General features: G+C 38.5%; 1 protein-coding gene across 1 annotated transcript in view; it reads right to left on the bottom strand.

The window, feature by feature from the left end:
- Positions 1–5,395: 5,395 nt before the first annotated feature.
- UBE2N (ubiquitin conjugating enzyme E2 N) overlaps positions 5,396–18,463 on the bottom strand; it is a 34,828-nt gene continuing 21,760 nt past the window's right edge. The window contains exons 2-4 of the mRNA XM_068561361.1: positions 7,320–7,566; positions 6,986–7,126; positions 5,396–6,135 (exon numbers count right to left, since the gene is read on the bottom strand). Coding sequence (XP_068417462.1) covers positions 6,095–6,135; positions 6,986–7,126; positions 7,320–7,566 — 429 coding nt within the window. The 3' untranslated portion in view covers positions 5,396–6,094. The remainder of the gene's footprint in view (positions 6,136–6,985; positions 7,127–7,319; positions 7,567–18,463) is intronic.

An 18,463-nucleotide genomic window follows, 5' to 3' on the forward strand; every position in this document is an offset into this window, starting at 1 on the left:
GATTCTTAACCACTGCACCACCAGGGAAGTCCCCAGAAGCTAGCCTTAAATTCCTCTACTTTGATGCGATTTCAACTAATTATGATCCCAAAAGTTACTCTTCCCAATATGTGGAATACTACCCTCTGGACATCCCATTTCCTGGTTCTAATTAAACACCAGTGCCAGACATTGTAATAGTACCATAATTCTTAACTGCTTTTCTTAATTTTTACTCAAATTCATTCCTTAATCAAATTAGTGAAATAAAAAATACTTGGCCATTACTGTGTATCAAGAAATAAAATACCTTTTAATCAAGTTACTACACTAGGAATCTAATCTCCAGGAATGTGGACACGGATGTACCTACCAAGATAAGGCAACCAAAGTGGTGAGACATGGAAATAAAATGCCCAGGCCCAAAGGGGTAATGGTTAACTAGTAATATATCCATATAATGGAATATTATACAGACATAAAAATGACATTCAGGTTAAGGATGCAGAGTAAACTGGTATGGCCTTTTTGAGAGCAACTGAGTAGTAGTAACTATCAAAATTTTAAATGCATATAACCCTTTCACCAATTACACTTCTGGGAATCTAGTCAACAAAAATACTTCAACAAGTTGCAAAATCAAAATATGGTCAAAGATGTGTATTGCATTATTTATAAAACTGGCATCAATTTAAATGTACAAACTGGGTGGGTTAAATTATGGTCATCTACTTGATAGACACTATACAGCTACCAAAGAAATGTGCTGCCACAGATGGAAGTCCTTGCAATAGTGCTAATTGAAAAACAATACAGCATTACCTGTTAAGGTCACATTTTTTAAAGGAGCCTGTACAGATTTCAGATTCTTTAAAAAAATCCTGTCTAGGGACTTCCCTAGCAGTCCAATGGTTAAGATTCTGCACTTCCATTTCAGGGGGCACGGGTTCGATCCCTGGTTGGGGAACTAAGATCCTACATGCCAAGAGGCGCAGCCAAAAAAATTAAATCCTGTATAGTTTTTAAGTGAACGTTCTGAGAAATTTTCAGTGTGAAAATGTTCAATAATCTCAAATGAAAAAACTGGGTTTTATAAGTGCCCAATCTGTATATAACTTATCAAGATATGTATGTATTACTATCAAAGCAGAAAAAGGAAATCACCACAAATCTTTTCCGTTTTTGGAGTAACAGTAACGTATCACTTTTTAAAAGGGGGAGGAGAGACACATATCCGTGGGTTCTAACACAAGAGCAATGGAATAATCAATCACTGCCAAGGAGGTAGGGGTTAACTCAGCCTACAGACAAAATGGAGTCCCCAGCCTGTTTTTTGTATAGTCCACAAACTTGGAATGTGTTTTACATTTCTAGTGGTTGGAAAAAAAATACCTTATGACGTGATAATTAAAGTTTTGTTAGAGAAGAGCACAGCATGCCCATTTGTTTAAAATTGTCTATGGATGCTTTTTCACCACACTGGCAGAGTTCAGTAACTGAGACAGACTCGGCCTGCAGAGCCCAAAATATTTACCGTTTCAGAATGAAAAAACACGGATTACAAGAATTTGGCCCTACTCCTTTGGTTAACTCACAGTCCTAATGCTTCCTGCCAAAACATAAGGAAAACAGCACCAAGTTCAAATTTAGTGTAACCAACATATCGTGTCTAACCTGCTTTTGACAGGTCTGAGTAAGTCTTCTTGAGTAGTCTACTGTTGAACCTAAGCCAGAATACTTTGTAAACTTGCTAGGTTATAATGAAACAAGAGTTATTGGGATTTACTAATCTAGATCATGAACTATTTCAAAAGGAGTCACATGGTGGGTGAATATGGATCAGGAATATGTAAAATGGAAATGTACTAGTTATTCCACATGATAGGAACCTGAGTTATCAAATCTTTCATAATTTCTAAAATTTTTTTGTCCCATAGGTAAAAATGCTTAGCAGAGCAATGTTAAAGCTCCTTAATGAGCACCATAAAATGTACTTCTACGAGATCATGGGATTTCAGTTGTTGCTCTGCTACGAGACAAGGAAGGTCTAAATATTCAGACAATTACCATATATGCTTCTCCAACCAATCAGAAACAACTACATCAAGTCCACAGCGGCTCAGCTTGGTTAGCAAGTCTGCATTCATACGCTTTCAAAATGCTATGCCAACTGGCACATATGAAATGAGATCAGCTAAAGGGTAGCAAAGATGAAATTGCAGGGAGAGGGGAGGACCCAGACTCTTCATGTTGAGTTCCATACTTAACAGGAAAAACTTTAGTACAACTCCCAGTTTTGCAGCCAATGGGAACTTGTCCAATTTGTAACATAAAGCTGTAGCAAAGCCAACTCTTGGAACAAGTCCTCCCAATTTCCAACCTCAATGATAAAAATGGAAATTAACTCAGGGGGTGGGGGATTTGGTTAAGGAAACAAAGTATCACCAGTCTGGATGGTGGAGTACAGATTTTTATTCTTAATATTTCAAGTTACTACAGTCAACATATTTTGCTTTTGTGATCAAGTCATTTAAAAATAAACCCCTGATATTTCTTAAACTAAGCAGCATGCTAAATAGCTAAATGAAATGTTGCCCCCGCCCCAAAATACATTATTCCAATGAAATATTACATTTTTAAACAGACTGTTGAATTAGCTGCCCTATAATCATGGCATTTTTTTTTTTTTTGCCACCTTTTGTAGGTAAGGCTGTATTTTTAAACCTTTGCTACTGCAACTAACAAAAAGTTGATGTGGCTAGAGTAAGTAGCCAAAAGATTCCTGAACCATCAAATAGAAAAATAAAGCCGATTCCTATCATTCCCAGGATACCATTTAGTTCCATTTAGCTAAAATTGTGTTTATGTCTTAAAGGATACCAGATTTCCCTGCCACACTCTCCTTTAATAGTGCTAAACCATAGCACCTATGGCTTTTGTGTATTGATTTTTAAATGCTCTGAAACTGTATTAAAAGTGTGTTCTTGGTGTAGAACAGGGTGTAAGTTCTACATAATTTCAAATCTGAGATCTTATTAGGCAGCCTCTGAGAGGACCAAGACTAGTGTGGAAGCAAATCACAGCAAAGGAGACAACAAAATTTAAAAATCTCATGAAAAACAAAGCTCCTATTAATACCTCAGGATTTCAGAAAAGCTTCTGAATGGGCAGAGTTGACTTTCAAGAAGCACTTATCAATATATTCAGATTCTTCTCCTCTCCCAGGGCTTTGCACGTGCTGTTCCCCAGCCTGGAGGTGTTGAATCCAGAAGAGCAGCCCCTCCCAAGTGCTTACTTCCCTTCTCCATCAGAGTGGAAACTGCTTTGTCCATGCCCCCTCCCCCATTAGATTAGAAGGTCCAAAAAGGAACTTCCCATGACAGTCTCATACACCTAATCATCCCCAACAAGTAGTACAGTGTTGGGCACATATTAGGCACTTTTACTTGACGAATAACTGTGTCCATAAGCTTAGTAGTTACAAAGTCAAAGGCTTACAAGCGAAAAGAACTACATAAAGGAGCAGGTGGGCTGGGAGAGGACTCTAAACAGCTGGAGAGTCACTGAATTAAGAGAAGAATGACAAGCTCTTCTTAGGATGGCTGCTACTCAGCTCCTCCCAGAAGGTACCCTACATAAGGCAGGTCATGTCTGCTGCTGCCAGAACTTCAGATCATTCAAGTTACCAGAATTCTAGATTTTCATGTGAGTCTCCTGATTTGTTTAAATGTTGGCACTGAATTCAAAATGTTTTAACCAACCACACTGTGTGGGCCAAGGAAAATAGGCCCCAAAGCCAGATGTAGCTGCCAGTTTTCGAACTCTTATCTTGGACTCTTCCAGAGCCCCTTAAATCCTAAGAAAGCTCAACACACTGGTTCTTGTTTCATCCCACTGGTTGAGAAAGGAAGTATTACCAAAACAATGGGGACTCATCAAAATTACAAAGGAAAAAACCATGATGCCATGAAGTTAGGAATTCATGTATTTGAAATGAAAACAGTGAATTATTTCATTTCTGTATTTCTATAACTCAAACTCAGTAGATATCAGAGGCCTATTTTAGATACATTTTTGTAGAGTAACAGATTTAAATCTGGAATTTTATAACTTATAAATCACTATGTAATACTAGCTATCATCATGAGCAGTGCCATCTGCAATAAATAAAGCTGATCTCTATTTAACTGCTTGCAGTGTTCACTCATTTTGGCCCCAGAATGAGATTCAGTTTCCTTAGTGGCAAGACAACTTCTAAACAGCTCAAGAACTGTTATAAATGACAACTGCTGTTAAGTCTTTAAATTTACAATATTAGGGTTATGAACAATTTTATTCTGAATTAAACTAGCATTTGTTTCCAAGCAATGAATTTATTTGGAAGGATACCAGTTACCAGTCATCAAAAACTTTTGTATGTTGAAAATGTAATTTTAATAGATAATTCTTCATCTTACATAGGAGCACAATAAAATACACCACATTCTGAAGAAACTCCAGAAGTTACGAGAATAAGAGGGGGGAAAATTCAGATGGGCTACAATATCCATTACCGTAAACTGCAAGAGACAAAGGTTCCAACCCACAGGTTAACATTTACATACTTATGACTGACTACATTTATGTCTTAAAAATAACAAGAATCAGGAATTAGATATGGAAGGGTGGGAAAGAACAGTTTTGTGGGGGAGGAACTCTGTCAATGCAGAAAAAAGAGTTGATTATCAAATTAAAGATTAAAAGGAGCTCCCGTAGCAAATATTAGAGGGATGACAGTAAGAATCATTAATTGAGGATATGATGCCCTCTAAGGGAGAAACCTTTCTGATGACACTTATGCAAGCTGGCTGCTTGAGATTTGCTCCGCAGGTCTGTAAGAAAGACTCATAAATGGCCTGAATGAACCCCAAGTGATTATCAGATTGGTGTTTCCTAATAACACACACCAGTGGTCACACATGAAGTTCTGAGACAAGAACTAAGAGCAAGGTCATAATGCAAATGCCAGACACAAATGTGGCACATGTGAAAGTCCCACATAAAGCCAGTCACGAGTGTGGCTGTGCTGTGACTCTCCTCTACAGTAATTTTCAAACACTGTGGCAAGACACCCATGATCATCTGACTAATCAGACAACACAAACACATTTATTTCAAATTTCTAGGAGGTAAAAAATGTCACATACTGATGCTTTAGGCATGCTCAGGGCCAGCTTATAAATACTCCATTCAGTGATATATCTTAACACAAATTTGCATCAGTGAAAAGAAACTGGCAAAATCTACCTCTCGCCATTCAATTTGTCAGACGTTGAAGACCAAAAGAGAATCTTCCATCAGTTTTAATTTTTAAATACGATTGTCACATTGGGAAAAATGAAATAAACACAGTAAAATAAACTGTACAAAGGCAAAGTAGAATAACAAAAAATATTTTACTAAAACATAAGATTTACAGAAGTTTCCATACAAGCCATACAAAATGGTCACAAGCTTTTTCTTGAAGGGAGGATTCTACACTTGACAGCAAAGTCACAATGTTATTAGTGAGGGCTGTGATGTTTGTTTAATGTTCCCATTTTGGTTCAAACAATCAAGCTTGTCCATCTACAGTGTCTAAATAAAGTTAGACTTGGCTAGAGAGCATATTCTAAAGAACTGGTTAGCTGCTTTTAACCAATGCAATTAGATCACCATAAAAAGGGGGAAAGGAGCCCATAAAATTAAAATAAAACTACCTTCCCCCCACCACCAAAAAAATAATAATAATAAAGAAAAACACCCACACCCCTGCAGCTAACCCTGACAACTACCTTCATTCACAGTGCTTTATACTCAAACCATGATGGGGAAATGAATAAAAGCAGAGAAGGGCCACTGCTTTTAAACGTTTCGCAACAATCCAGATGACACTTCTAGCCTCTGCTCATGCTTTACAACAGTGAATCAGGACAAGACATAGATTTGCTAATGTGCATTTAATCACCAAAGGACTGAAGATGTCTGGGCTTTTATTCTGTAATGTTTCTAAGACTGTGTCCATTAAATGAAAACAAAAAAGGAAGAAGTCTTGGCAGAACAGGAGAAGTGATGCACACTTGATGATCGGATCGATTTAAATATTATTCATGGCATATAGCCTAGTCCATGCTCTAGCTGTAGACAAAAACAAACACGCAATTATTACTTTACTTAGTTCAATATGTTCCTTTTCCAAACTCTATAAAAAGTAAACAAACAGTATTAAGTTAATTATGGAAACAGCATGCTGTAATCCCTTAAATTCATGCCATTTTCTATAATCTGGATCAGGGCAGAAAGATTGTCTATATGTCTAATTACCAAAACACTACAATAGAATTTTAAAGTTCTACAAAATTCAACAGGATGAAAAGAGCTATCTTCTTTTGTCTCCTTCATTTCTAGACATATAATGCTCCTCATTAATTATGTTAAAATCTGTAGCAAGAAGCTTACTGATTTCAAACTCCCTAACTATAAACTGACACATAGTTTAGTTTAATCAAACAGATTGCAAAAAACAGCTCAAAGAAGCTTAAAGGTCTTCCATTATCTTTAAGTATTGCTAGATGAATGGCAGGCACGCAGGTATTTGTTAAATCATGTGTAGTTATACAAGAGCCCAAGATCTCCCAATTACAGGTCCTCTTTAAATTTGGGAGTCATGTAGCAGGCTATAAGATGGCGTTTGAACATCTTTTGTTAAGAGGTTATTTACATACTATAAGAAAGATCTGATTTTTTCCTTTTAATGTATTTTTTCTTTTTCTTGTTAAGGCTCTAAACGATGTTTTTAAAACGGTGGTACAGGGGAATTCCCTGGCGGTCTAGTGGTTAGGACTCGGTGCTCTCACTGCCGAGGCCCAGGAACTAAGATCTGGCAAGCTGCGCACAGTGCAGCCCCTGCCCACCCCCCACCCCCAAAAAAAGGTACAGGTTGTTTTTTAAAGTGGAAGTGGTGTGAAGGAGAATGAATATTCAGTACCTGTTTCTATGGCTTGGGCTTCATTGGTCTTCCACTGCTCCGCTACGTCATTTGCTAATGGATCATCTGGATTGGGAGCACTTAACAAAGCCTGGATCGATAGCAGAACTGTGCGGATCTGCAGTGCTGGGGACCACTTATCTACGAAGGCAACAGGCCCAGAATGACCAAGCATGAAAAAAACAGCCACAGAACTGCTGCATGTCCCTCCTACAGAGTTCTGTGGTCTTTTTATTATATAAGGTAAGATTACAATATTCAGATTCTCAAAGGGGAATGCTTAAGAGAAAAAGGAGAAATCTTAGTAGCATATAATGATAAAGATAACACTTACCTTTCAAAATATCTAAACATATTCTTCCCAACTTGTCTACATTAGGATGATAAATTTTGGTCATGAAACGTACTTTAGGGGCTGCCATTGGGTATTCTTCTGGAAGGAATAGTTCAAGTTTAAAAGTCCCTCCCTCAAAGGGGGAATCCTGAGGGCCAGCAATGACCACATGAAAATAACGGGCGTTGCTCTCATCTGGTTCTGCTTTAATGCCGGGAACTGGCTCTGCCAGCAAACGCTGGGTTTCCTACAACAGAAAAACATAACACATTTGTGAAACAAATATCATTTTGCTAAACACCAAAATAAAAGTTAGAAAATCTATCTCTTGGAATTGGACATAAAAGAACCTCTCCAATCTCCCAAACAGTTTTTATTTAGCTTAATAAAATGCAAAGTTCAAAGGAAAAAACATAAATAATCACAATCAGCTGAAAGCAACTGCAAGCAAATACTGATGACATCATATACAATTCCAGCTACAAATGTCTACAAATATGTTGAGAATAAAATTAGACTAATGAAACTGATCTTATACTCAAGGGAAAGAGAAGAAAAAAAAAACAAAACAACACTAGAATTACTACATAGGTAAGGTAACTTGCTCTGTTTAAAGTTCACCAAAATCAAGCTGTTTAAAAAGTAAACTTAGTTTTTAAAGCCATTGAAAATCTCCCCTCTGAAAAATATAATGGAACAAAATAAGTACAACAAGTGCCTAGGCACTTAAACAGGGCTAGAGAAATATACACAACCACGCTGATTAGTCTCTAAAATTGACAATGACTCAAATGGACCCTTCCTGCTCCCTCAGCAATCATATCATTAGTTCTCTTTTCCATCTTTCTCCCTCTCTCCTAAATAACTGTAATATCCTTCCTCCTCTCTGTTCAAGCCTCCAATATCTCCATCCACATCCTCGCTTTTGGCTGATAACTCTGCTTTGTATTTCTCGAGAAAATAGAAACCTCCTTAAGTTCCCACTGTAGCATTTGTATACCAACCCGCATGTGTGTGCTCGTGTGCTCTGCGCCTTTTCTCCTGTTACTAAGGATGAAATGGCTGTCACTCTGGCTAAGACCAACCTCTCCTCTAGATCTTATCTCCTTCTCACCTACTCAAGGACATTGCTCTAGCATCGCTTTCCTCTCTTGAATCATCAGTTTCCCCTCTTTATTGGATCTTTCCCCAAACTGTACAAACTTACTGTAATTTCTCCCCCCAAAAAAGGAGAAAATGACCTTGACCTGACTCTCCCCCACCAGCTACTGCCCCATTGCTTTGCTCCTCTTTGAAAGTTATCTATACTTGCATGTCTCCAATTTCTCTCCTCCCCTCCTATCATGAACACAACTCTCCAATCACGCTCTAGCCACCAACCTGCTTGTTGAGGTCATCAATGATTCCCACATGGTAAAATCAAATGGCTAATGCTTAATCTTCATCTTAATTGACTTAAACACAACGTCTTACCCAGCTGGTCTGCCCTCTCCTTGGTCTGCAAGGCTTCATCCAGCTTCTTGAAGCCACACTCTCCTGGCTCTCTTCCTACTTGTATGGCAGCAATCTCCTTGCAGTTTCTTCCCACCTCCCCAATACTCCAATATTGAAGTGCGCCGGGGCTCTGTCCTAGGTCTTCTACTCTGCCTACACACTTCCATAGTGATCTCATCCAGTCCAATGAATTTAAATACTCAATCCACTCCATATATGCTGAAGCCCCAAAAGCATATCCTGCACAGATATCTCCCTGAATCATGCCTCTTCTATCCATAACTGTCTGCTCGGCAGCTGCTCTTAAATGTCTAATACGCATCCCAAATTTAGCAGGACCTTTTCCCCACCCTCAACCTGCTCCTCCTCAAAGCCTTCCTCGTGTCAGTTAACCAGAAATCCATCCTTCCAAATGATCCACCTTTTTCCTTCATACCCCACCCATCTAACCTGATAAGCAAATTTTGTTGGCTTGAACTTCGAAATCTACCCGGAATTGGACAGAAGTCTCATCACTCCACTGCTACACTTCTGATCCAAGCCACCACCAGCTCTCACCTGGCAGACTGCAACAGCCAACTAACTTGTTCTACCTGCTTCTGACCCTCAACTCCCATCTGTATTCCACAGAACTTTTAAAAATCAAAGTCCTTATAATGCCCCCCAAAAGAAGCTTTACATGATCCCCTCATTCCACCTATCTCTTAGGCATCTTCAGCTATGCTTCTGCCACCCTACCCACCTCCTCATCTGCTTTGTTCCAGCCAGACTAGCTTCTCTGTAGTTCTTCAACCTGCGAGGCATACTCCTCCCTCAGGTGCTTTGTGCTCACTTTTCTTCCCCCAACTTTCTATAGAGCTCACCCACCCAGTTCCCAAGATCTCCATTCAAATGTGTTTTCTCAGTGAAGCCTCCATAATTGAATCTGCAAACCCCACTCCACCCTATCCCACACCCTCCCCCTCTATCCCTGCTCCCCCCCACCGCCAACTTTATCTCCAGGGCCTCTGAACATATTACATCTCACTTGTTTTGTTTGGAATGTAAGTAACACAGAAGGGGAGATGTTTGTTTATTTATTGCTATATCCTCAGCATTTAGAACAGTGCCTGGCACCATAGATGTTCAGTAAATATCTTACTGATTTATGAATCTATCTAATGTTACAAAGAACGAGGAATAAACGATCAGAAATTTCATCTTTAACGTTAATGTTATTCAAAGCAGGATGAGCACATCACAAGAAGAAAAAGAATCCACTCAGGTGTGGGAAGAAATCATCTAATTTATATTTATAAATTATTTAGCCAGAAAAATGTTAATATTCAATATACAAACTGACAATAATAGTACATGTAGTTTTATATATTAGTAATATATTTTCAACACTTTGAATACGTATGTGTAGTCAAAAACATTTAGAACACTGCAGTATTTAAACTTTTAGGTATGAAAATCAATGAATGAGAATATTGTATTCACACTGCCTTCACTTAAGAAAAATTATACACCTTACACTACTTCACTCTACAGCCTGCAGTGCATATACTAAAAAAAGATTTCTCTGTCAGCACGGTTATATATTGAAATAGTCACAAGATGCAGATACAAAATCAAATCCTTTCCCAAAATGTGTTAAACTCATTTAAAGTAATGCTTTTAGTACTTTAATTCAAGACTAGTTTGTTTTGTTTTGTTTTAATCATGGCAATGCAAGGGCAAATCAAAAACTGAAATGCTATACACTACTTTCAGCAAAATATTCTTTAGATTCAAACAAAGTAAAACATTTTTAGAGCATTAAAAATCTCAAGAGGCAATAAAGAAGCCTCCCATTTTGGGAAGTCCTCCAACATGTAACTAGAACAAAAGAGAAAAAGTAAAGATATCAGGATGAACAGCAGGCGTGAAGGAATAAGAAAAGAAGTGGATGGTAAAATTCCTTGAATTTTGACTCCTCACCTCCATTCTCCTTTTGTTTTACCCCAGGTCTTCATATTTTTAGAAAGCCATAAAGAGAGAGACTGGGGGAAAAAAAGAGAAAGCTGGGGTCCAAGAGCCCCAAAACACCATTCCCTGGTTACACAAAATAGTAGCTCTATTCAAAGCTATAAAAAGCTTCCAGAAGGGCCTCTGATCACATCCCAAAATAGCTTCAAAATCACTCTCGGTACACACTGTCAGAGGCAGAGAGGGCATTCTCCTCATCTTCAGTTCACCCTCAAAATCAGACAGTCTTTCTAAAGAACGTAGATATTAAACATATCATGTGGCCTGATCAAGTATCAGATTTAATCGGAGCACATTCTAGAATAAGCTCTTGGGTATGGAAAACTTTTTGAAATAGTTTTTATATGCTCTCAAGTCCTAACGGATTTTGATATAATGAATAGATGCATAATTATTTGACTACACAGCACTGATTTCCCAAACCCACAGCATAAATTACAGGAGAAAAAAAAGAATAAAATCCAGCAAGAGGGAAGAGAAATGGGAACATATTGTATATGTATAACTGATTCACTTTGTTATAAAGCAGAAGCTAACACACCATTGTAAGGCAATTATACTTCAATAAAGATGTTTAAAAAAAAAAAAAAAAAAACAATGGTTAATCCTTCCAGAGAAGGATTGATGTATACCAGAATAAAGATGTAACCATTTAAAAAAAAAAAAAAAAAAAAAGAATAAAATCCAAACCAAATGGAACAACTCTCTCCCACAGAAATTGTCGATTTTTTTCCCTAAAAAGGCAAAAACTGGGTAGGAAATAAAATCCTTCCTGCTACTACTCTCACACATGGTTAACTGTGAAACACGTTCTAGTTTTATCCTATCCTCTGGTAGAAAGACAGTGAAGTATTCTTCAAGTCTAGAAATAATGGGTTCAAATTACTAGTGCATTGCTTAACTACAGTTTTGAGCAAGTTATTTACATTGCTCTGAGCCTCAGCTTCCTCATCTATATAGTTAACATTACATCTCATGCAGAGGTGCTATGAAGAGCAAATGAGATAACATTGTAAAAGGACTTGGCAAATGAAATCACATAAGAAGCCCACAGTCACATTATAACCAACTCAAAAAGAATCTAGGGTAAGAACAAAGCACAGTAACAAGTCTCAAGATTTATTAAATAACAGTGTTTGTTTTTAAAGAAAACAATAACCTTTAGTTGCATTTTGTGATCCTATTTGTTTAAAAGCAATCCTGGGACTGAATCCCAGGTAGAACTTAGGTTAGGCCATGCAGAATAGAAAATAATGTAGACTAGTTTAGAAAATTGGTTACAAAAAGTAGAAAAGGAAGCACATAAAAGGAGAATATGAATTTAAGTGGCAACAAGATTAGGTCGCAAGGAAACTATGTCATCTTACAGAATGCATATAGCATTTCATGCTACAAATACTTTAAAGGATTTAAATAACATCAAATTGATCTGATTATCAATAGATCTATTGGGACTCAAAGAGCAAATCCCAGAATAACACCACAGTAATGACAACACTTAACATTCAATCAACTAAACTCCATTAACTAGGACTTTTCCTGTTTTTAGGTTCAGTAATAATTTGTGTGCACTATGAAACAATGTAAGGTCTTACAAATGTTAAGGTAATGAATTATGTACAGTAAAATTTTAGATAATAAACCACTCTTAGAAAAAGAGTGGTAATTTTCATGTAGGAAAAGCTGTCCCACTTATTAACTATATATACCCCCAACACATTATATCTACAGCAATTAGGTTTTTCCCCATTTAGAATATTCTCTGAAACACAAAACTGCAATTGTGGATCTTTTAGCTCATCTCGCCTAAGATCTGACTATACTCAATAACTCTATCAGGGACTTCCCTGGTGGTGCAGTGGTTAAGAATCTGCGTGCCAATGCAGGGGACACGGGTTCGAGCCCTGGTCCAGGAGGATCCTACATGCCGTGGAGCAACTAAGCCCATGCGCCACAACTACTGAGCCTGCGCTCTAGAGCCCTCGAGCCACAACTACTGAGCCCATGTGCTGCAACCACTGAAGCCCACGCGCCTAGAGCCTCTGCTCCACAACAAGAGAAGCCACGACAATGAGAAGCCCGCGCACCGCAACCAAGAGTAGCCCCCACTCGCCGCAACTAGAGAAAGCCCACGCACAGCAGCGAAGACCCAACGCAGCCAAAAATAAATAAATTTAAAAAAAAAAAGAGTTCGCGTGCTGCAACTAAAGATCCTGCACACAGCAACGAAGATCCCGCGTGCTGCAACTGAGACCTGGTGCAGCCAAATAAATAATAAAATTAATTAATTAATTTTTTAAAAAGTAATGTGGTAAAAAGAAAAAGGTAAAATTTTAATATTTTATTTAACCCAATATATTCAAAATAGCGTTTCAACACATAATCAATATAAAAATTATTGATATATTTTATAAACTTTTTTCATATTGAGTCTTCAAAATCCAGTGTGTAATTTAAACTTAGGGCACATACCAATTTGAACTAGACACTTTTTAACTGCAATCTCCACATGGGACTGGTACCATATAGGACAGTGAAACACAAGACAATCCTGTTATGTGATGATTTTACTTACAGGTCATTAAGAATAATTTAACTTACTTCATATAGTGAGTAAAATTTGGTAGAGAAATTTTAAAGCATCACTATATTCCCCTCAAAAAATTCTTTATGAAAAGTAACGTCAGGGAATTCCTTGGCAGTCCAGTGGTTAGGACTCGGGGCTTTTCACTGCCAAGGGTGCAGGTTTGATCCCTGGTCGGGGAACTAAGATCCTGCAAGCCTCACAGCACGGCCAAAAAAAAAAAAAAAGTAATGTCAGAACATCTGAATCACTAATGACAGGAATGTGCGTTACTGTTTTTACAGTCACAAGACTGTGTTTGAAAATGATTGGTAGCAAATAAAAAAAAAACTGCATGGAGAAAAATTAATTCAAACGAGGCAAGTTCACGATGAAATAAGGGTTAATCGGTGAGAAATAATTTTAATTTTTATGGTCCACACTACCCCCTAGTGGACATAAGACATCATCTACTTATATCAACCCCTTTTCCTTGGCAAATGAAAAATCTGACAATCATAAAAGTTAATTATTTTACCCTAATTCACTGTTTTTTAAAATGCTTATCCTAAAGTTAGATGAGATTAATGATTCTCAAAGCACACCCTCCTCCTCCTTTTTCTCCCTCTACTCCCACACACTTAAACCTCATCCTTTCTTTGGTGGTACACTCAGAGACGGAAAAATGGAGGTAACTGCTTCAAAGGCTCTGGATACCAAGATATCACTTTGTTGAAAAGCTTTATTTCCAGTCAGACCGGTAAGTAACAGTTAGGAAAGTACTCCTGTGTTCCACTTGGAGTAACACCCAATAGATAGGGTGGGATGACCTGGGCAAGAAATCTCTCCATTCTAATTTTTCTCCTCAACCCAAGACCAATTCAATGCTTCTGTTAAGTTCAGTGAAAAGGAACGGAGACTTAGGAGCCAGAGAAGGACTTTTCAAAGGCTAAGTATATCCAACCAACTTATTTCTCAGGTCTGAATTTGTCTGGAAGCATCTCCCTATACTTCCAGTTTCCTGCACATTAATACCTCCACTCCTCTTACTATAACTAGCACAATAACTTGGTTTACTTGTCAGACCCTACACTATTGGAAGATGGGAACTCCAGCTAGCAAATGGTGGTGGTAAGTGCTAAATAAAGGCTTCTTCCAGCAGTAAATGCATGCACACTCAGGTCCCACACAGAGCTGACGAGAAGGATTACTATACCTGCTGTCAGTTAGTAACTTCTACCCCAGGAACGGCATGTACGATTATTCCAATCAGTGACAATGGACAAAAATCTGAAAATCCTACTAACAAACTGTGCATCCAACAAGGAAAACTATTAGGCTGAATTTCTTGACTTCCTTGTCTACTACCTCCCAATTCTTTTGCCCCCTAAACACATCAGGTTATGTTGCAGTCTGTTTCTTTTCCTCCGGCATCACTGGCCTGTAAATTCCATAAGGTCAGGGACCGTAGGCAATTATCAAGCAGTGTTCCCAGATCAGCAGAGAATCTATAAAAGCTCAAGTAATAAAAAAACTAGGTCAAATACCGATTTAAGTGCTTTAAATGTATTACTAACTCATTTAATCCTCAGACCCATTTTACAAATGAGGAAAATGAGGAACTAAGAGTGACCACTTAACAGTATAACCAAAGCTAGCAAGTGACAGAGCCAGGTTTGAAATCTAGGCTATTGGGCTCTACTCACTGTAGCTTCAGAGCCTGTTTTCTTAATCTCAATGGTAAACAGAAAGACAATTAACAATACAAACAGTAAATATCAAATGTTTGGCAGGACAGTAAATAGCACAGAAGTTAAGGAAGGGCTTCATAATCATGAGAAAGTGCTTCATGAAAAAGGTAAATTAAGCCATGTCACTTATTTTTTTCTTTTGGGATTGTCAACTGAAGAAGTATATAGTCTTACTAAGATAAATAGGGAAGGGAAAAAAATCTGCTATATTTGATTTAAAAATTGGTATAGACCAATTTTTGCTTTTTTTTTGAATTTTAATAATGGTTATTTTTAATTTATTTGTTTATTTTTGGTTGCGTTGGGTCTTCATTGCTGCGCGCGGGCTTTTGACCATTTTGACCCGAACTATCTGTTATATGGTAATCCATTCTGTCTCTGATATTACACAAACCATTATGCTCGGAAATGTTCTGTGACTTTGAAATATGAACTTACTAACAAATACATTAATTCCTTATTTTGCTCGTGGTATTGTGGCATCAACTAACTCTAAGTAAGAGTAAAACAGAGTCCCTTGCCCCCTCCCACCCCAGGAATTTATTTCAACGTGAGTATAAATATACATAAAAGTCAGGGTTTTTTTAAACATCTTTGTTGGAGTATAATTGATTTACAATGTTGTGTTAGTTTCTGCTGTATAACAAAGTGAGTCAGCTATATGTATACATATATCCCCATATCCCCTCCCTCTTGCATCTCCCTCCCAACTCCTCCCTATCCCACCTCTCTAGGTGGTCACAAAGCACCTAACTAATCTCCCTGTGCTATGCACCTGCTTCCCACTAGCTATCTATTTTACATTTGGTAGTGTATATATATCAGTGCTACTCTCTCACTTCGTCCCAGCTTACCCTTCCCCCTTCCAAAAGTCAGTTTTTGGAAGATGCGTTTTAGAAGGGGTATCTCAAGGTCTTAGAGTAGGTACAGGTGTGAGTTAGGGACACTATATGAACAACAGGACTAGACTGGGGGCATATTTTTTCTCGGCTATTTCTAAAGACACTTTAAAAGTTTTCTGGAAAGACAGAAACTTTACATCTCCATCGTTTTTTCCCTTTGTTTTTTTGAAAGATTTCTAAATATTGACATCACAGTTAAAGACAGTATCAACTACTCCTTCATATAGCACTCATGAAATTCTTGGTGGTAAAAATGTCCTTTGAATACCCAGCACTGTAATTAGTAGACTGATAGAAGTTATGTTTCCCCATTTCTCTTGGTTTCTTATTTGATGACGCCATAACACTTCATGGCTTGAAATGACTTTAGCACCAGCTCAAAAAATAAAAATAAGTCTTTAGTGATTTGAATACTTTAACTGTCCATCTTAATGAATTCTGTGTCTTAGGAATGATATCTTAGACCTCTGAATGAAGAGAGGACCTAATAACTTAGTAACACTTCATCAGTGGGATTGCTATTGTGCCAAGGTACTTAAGGCACTGTTAATAAACCCATTAAAAAAAAAAAACTTGCACATTTAAGATTCTGGTAGGGACTGTGTAACTTAGCAGGTGGGGGAGGGAAAGTCTTCTGAATTCATCCTGAATGGAAACAGGGAAAAATTTTAAGTGCCTGTTCCTGTATGGTGAACACTAATTATGAGTGATACATTAGCAAAAACCAGTGAACACGTTCTTTTTAAAAACTTCATCTCAAGTTAGAAATGATCTAGATTGTGGGTTTCTTTCTTTCTCAAAGTTTTAACTCATTGTTTGAAGTTGATAATTCATTTTAAGGCCCTTATGTGTGAATTTAGACAGTTGTCTATAAATCTATCCACTATTAAGCAACGGTAAAAATTCCCCATTCGTTCATACCTTTCCCTCCTCTTCCTTAGTGCAATGTTCAGGTTGGGAGCTTAAGAAGAAGGCGAGGGACTTCCCTGGTGGCGCAGTGGTTAAGAATTGCCTGCCAATGCAGGGGACACGGGCTCGAGCCCTGGTCTGGGAAGATCCACATGCCGCGGGGCAACTAAGCCCGTATGCCACAACTACTGAGCCTGTGCTCTAGAGCCCGTGAGCCACAACTACTGAGCCTGCACACCAAGAGCCCATGCTCCACAACAAGAGAAGCCACCACAATGAGAAGCCTGCACACTGCAATGAAGAGAAGTGCCCACTCACCACTACTAGAGAAAGCCGGGGTGCAGCAATGGAGACCCAACGCAACCAAAAATAAATAAATAAATAAATATTTTAAAAACATAACCATTAAATAATTTTAAAAAAAAGAATGCGAAAATTTGAAGTAACTGTTGTAGAAAATAGAAAAACTTATCTATGGTCACACAGAAGGACTGCCTGGCAGCATAAGGCAAAATGAGGTTCGCAGTAGACATTCGTCATTGCTTTTGGCTACCCAACAGCTAGAACGCCCTTTTTTGGGAATCACACTCCCCAACCTTCATGGATCCTCACCTCCCTCAACAGAAGCTTTAGTCTTATTTCCTAACTCTCTTGCAACCTAGCATGTGAGACCTAGGCTCATTCAAAAACCTGTGCATCAGAAGCTAAGAAATAAGGATCCATTCTGGAGAGAACAGCAGTAGTTACCTCTAGACAACCAAGTGCAGCCTCCTGTACTTGGCATCAGCAATCACACTGTACTGTGTGTTGCATGCGATGTCCACAGTGAAGTCCATGATGTGAGTCTGAGCCTTGTTCCTGACTGCCTCTCTCTTTGGCACTCCTAAAGACTGTGTTAGATATCTCATAACTCAATAAATACTACTGCAGATTAAAATAGCCAAAGTTGGCTTCCATTGTTTGCTGAAAACAAAGTCTAAATTAGATAGAAAAGAAAGTGAAGGAAAGGTTAAGAGCTAATAGACTGGGGACTTCCCTGGTGGCGCAGTGGTTGAGAATTCGCGTGCTAATGCAGGGGACACAGGTTCGATCCCTGGTCCGGGAAGATCCCACATGCCGCGAAGCAACTAAGCCCGAGCGCCACAACTACTGAGCCTGCGCTCTAGAGCCCACCAGCCACAACTATTGAGCCTGCGTACTGCAACTACTGAAGCCCATGTGCCTAGAGCCCATGCTCCACAAGACAAGCCACTGCAATGAGAAGCCCGTGCACCACAATGAAGAGTAGCCCCTGCTTGCTGCAACTAGAGAAAGCCTGCGCACGCAACAAAGACCCAATGCAGCCAAAAATAAAAATAAAATTAATTAAAAAAAAAAAAAGAGCTAATAGACTGCGGGTAAAATGAAGAGGTTAAGAAGCAGCTATCGGGCTTCCCTGGTGGCGCAGTGGTTGAGAATCTGCCTGCCAATGCAGGGGACACGGGTTCGAGCCCTGGTCTGGGAAGATCCCACATC

This window comes from Eschrichtius robustus, chromosome 13 (genome assembly GCF_028021215.1).
Source record: "Eschrichtius robustus isolate mEscRob2 chromosome 13, mEscRob2.pri, whole genome shotgun sequence".
Taxonomy (NCBI): Eukaryota; Metazoa; Chordata; class Mammalia; order Artiodactyla; family Eschrichtiidae; genus Eschrichtius; species Eschrichtius robustus.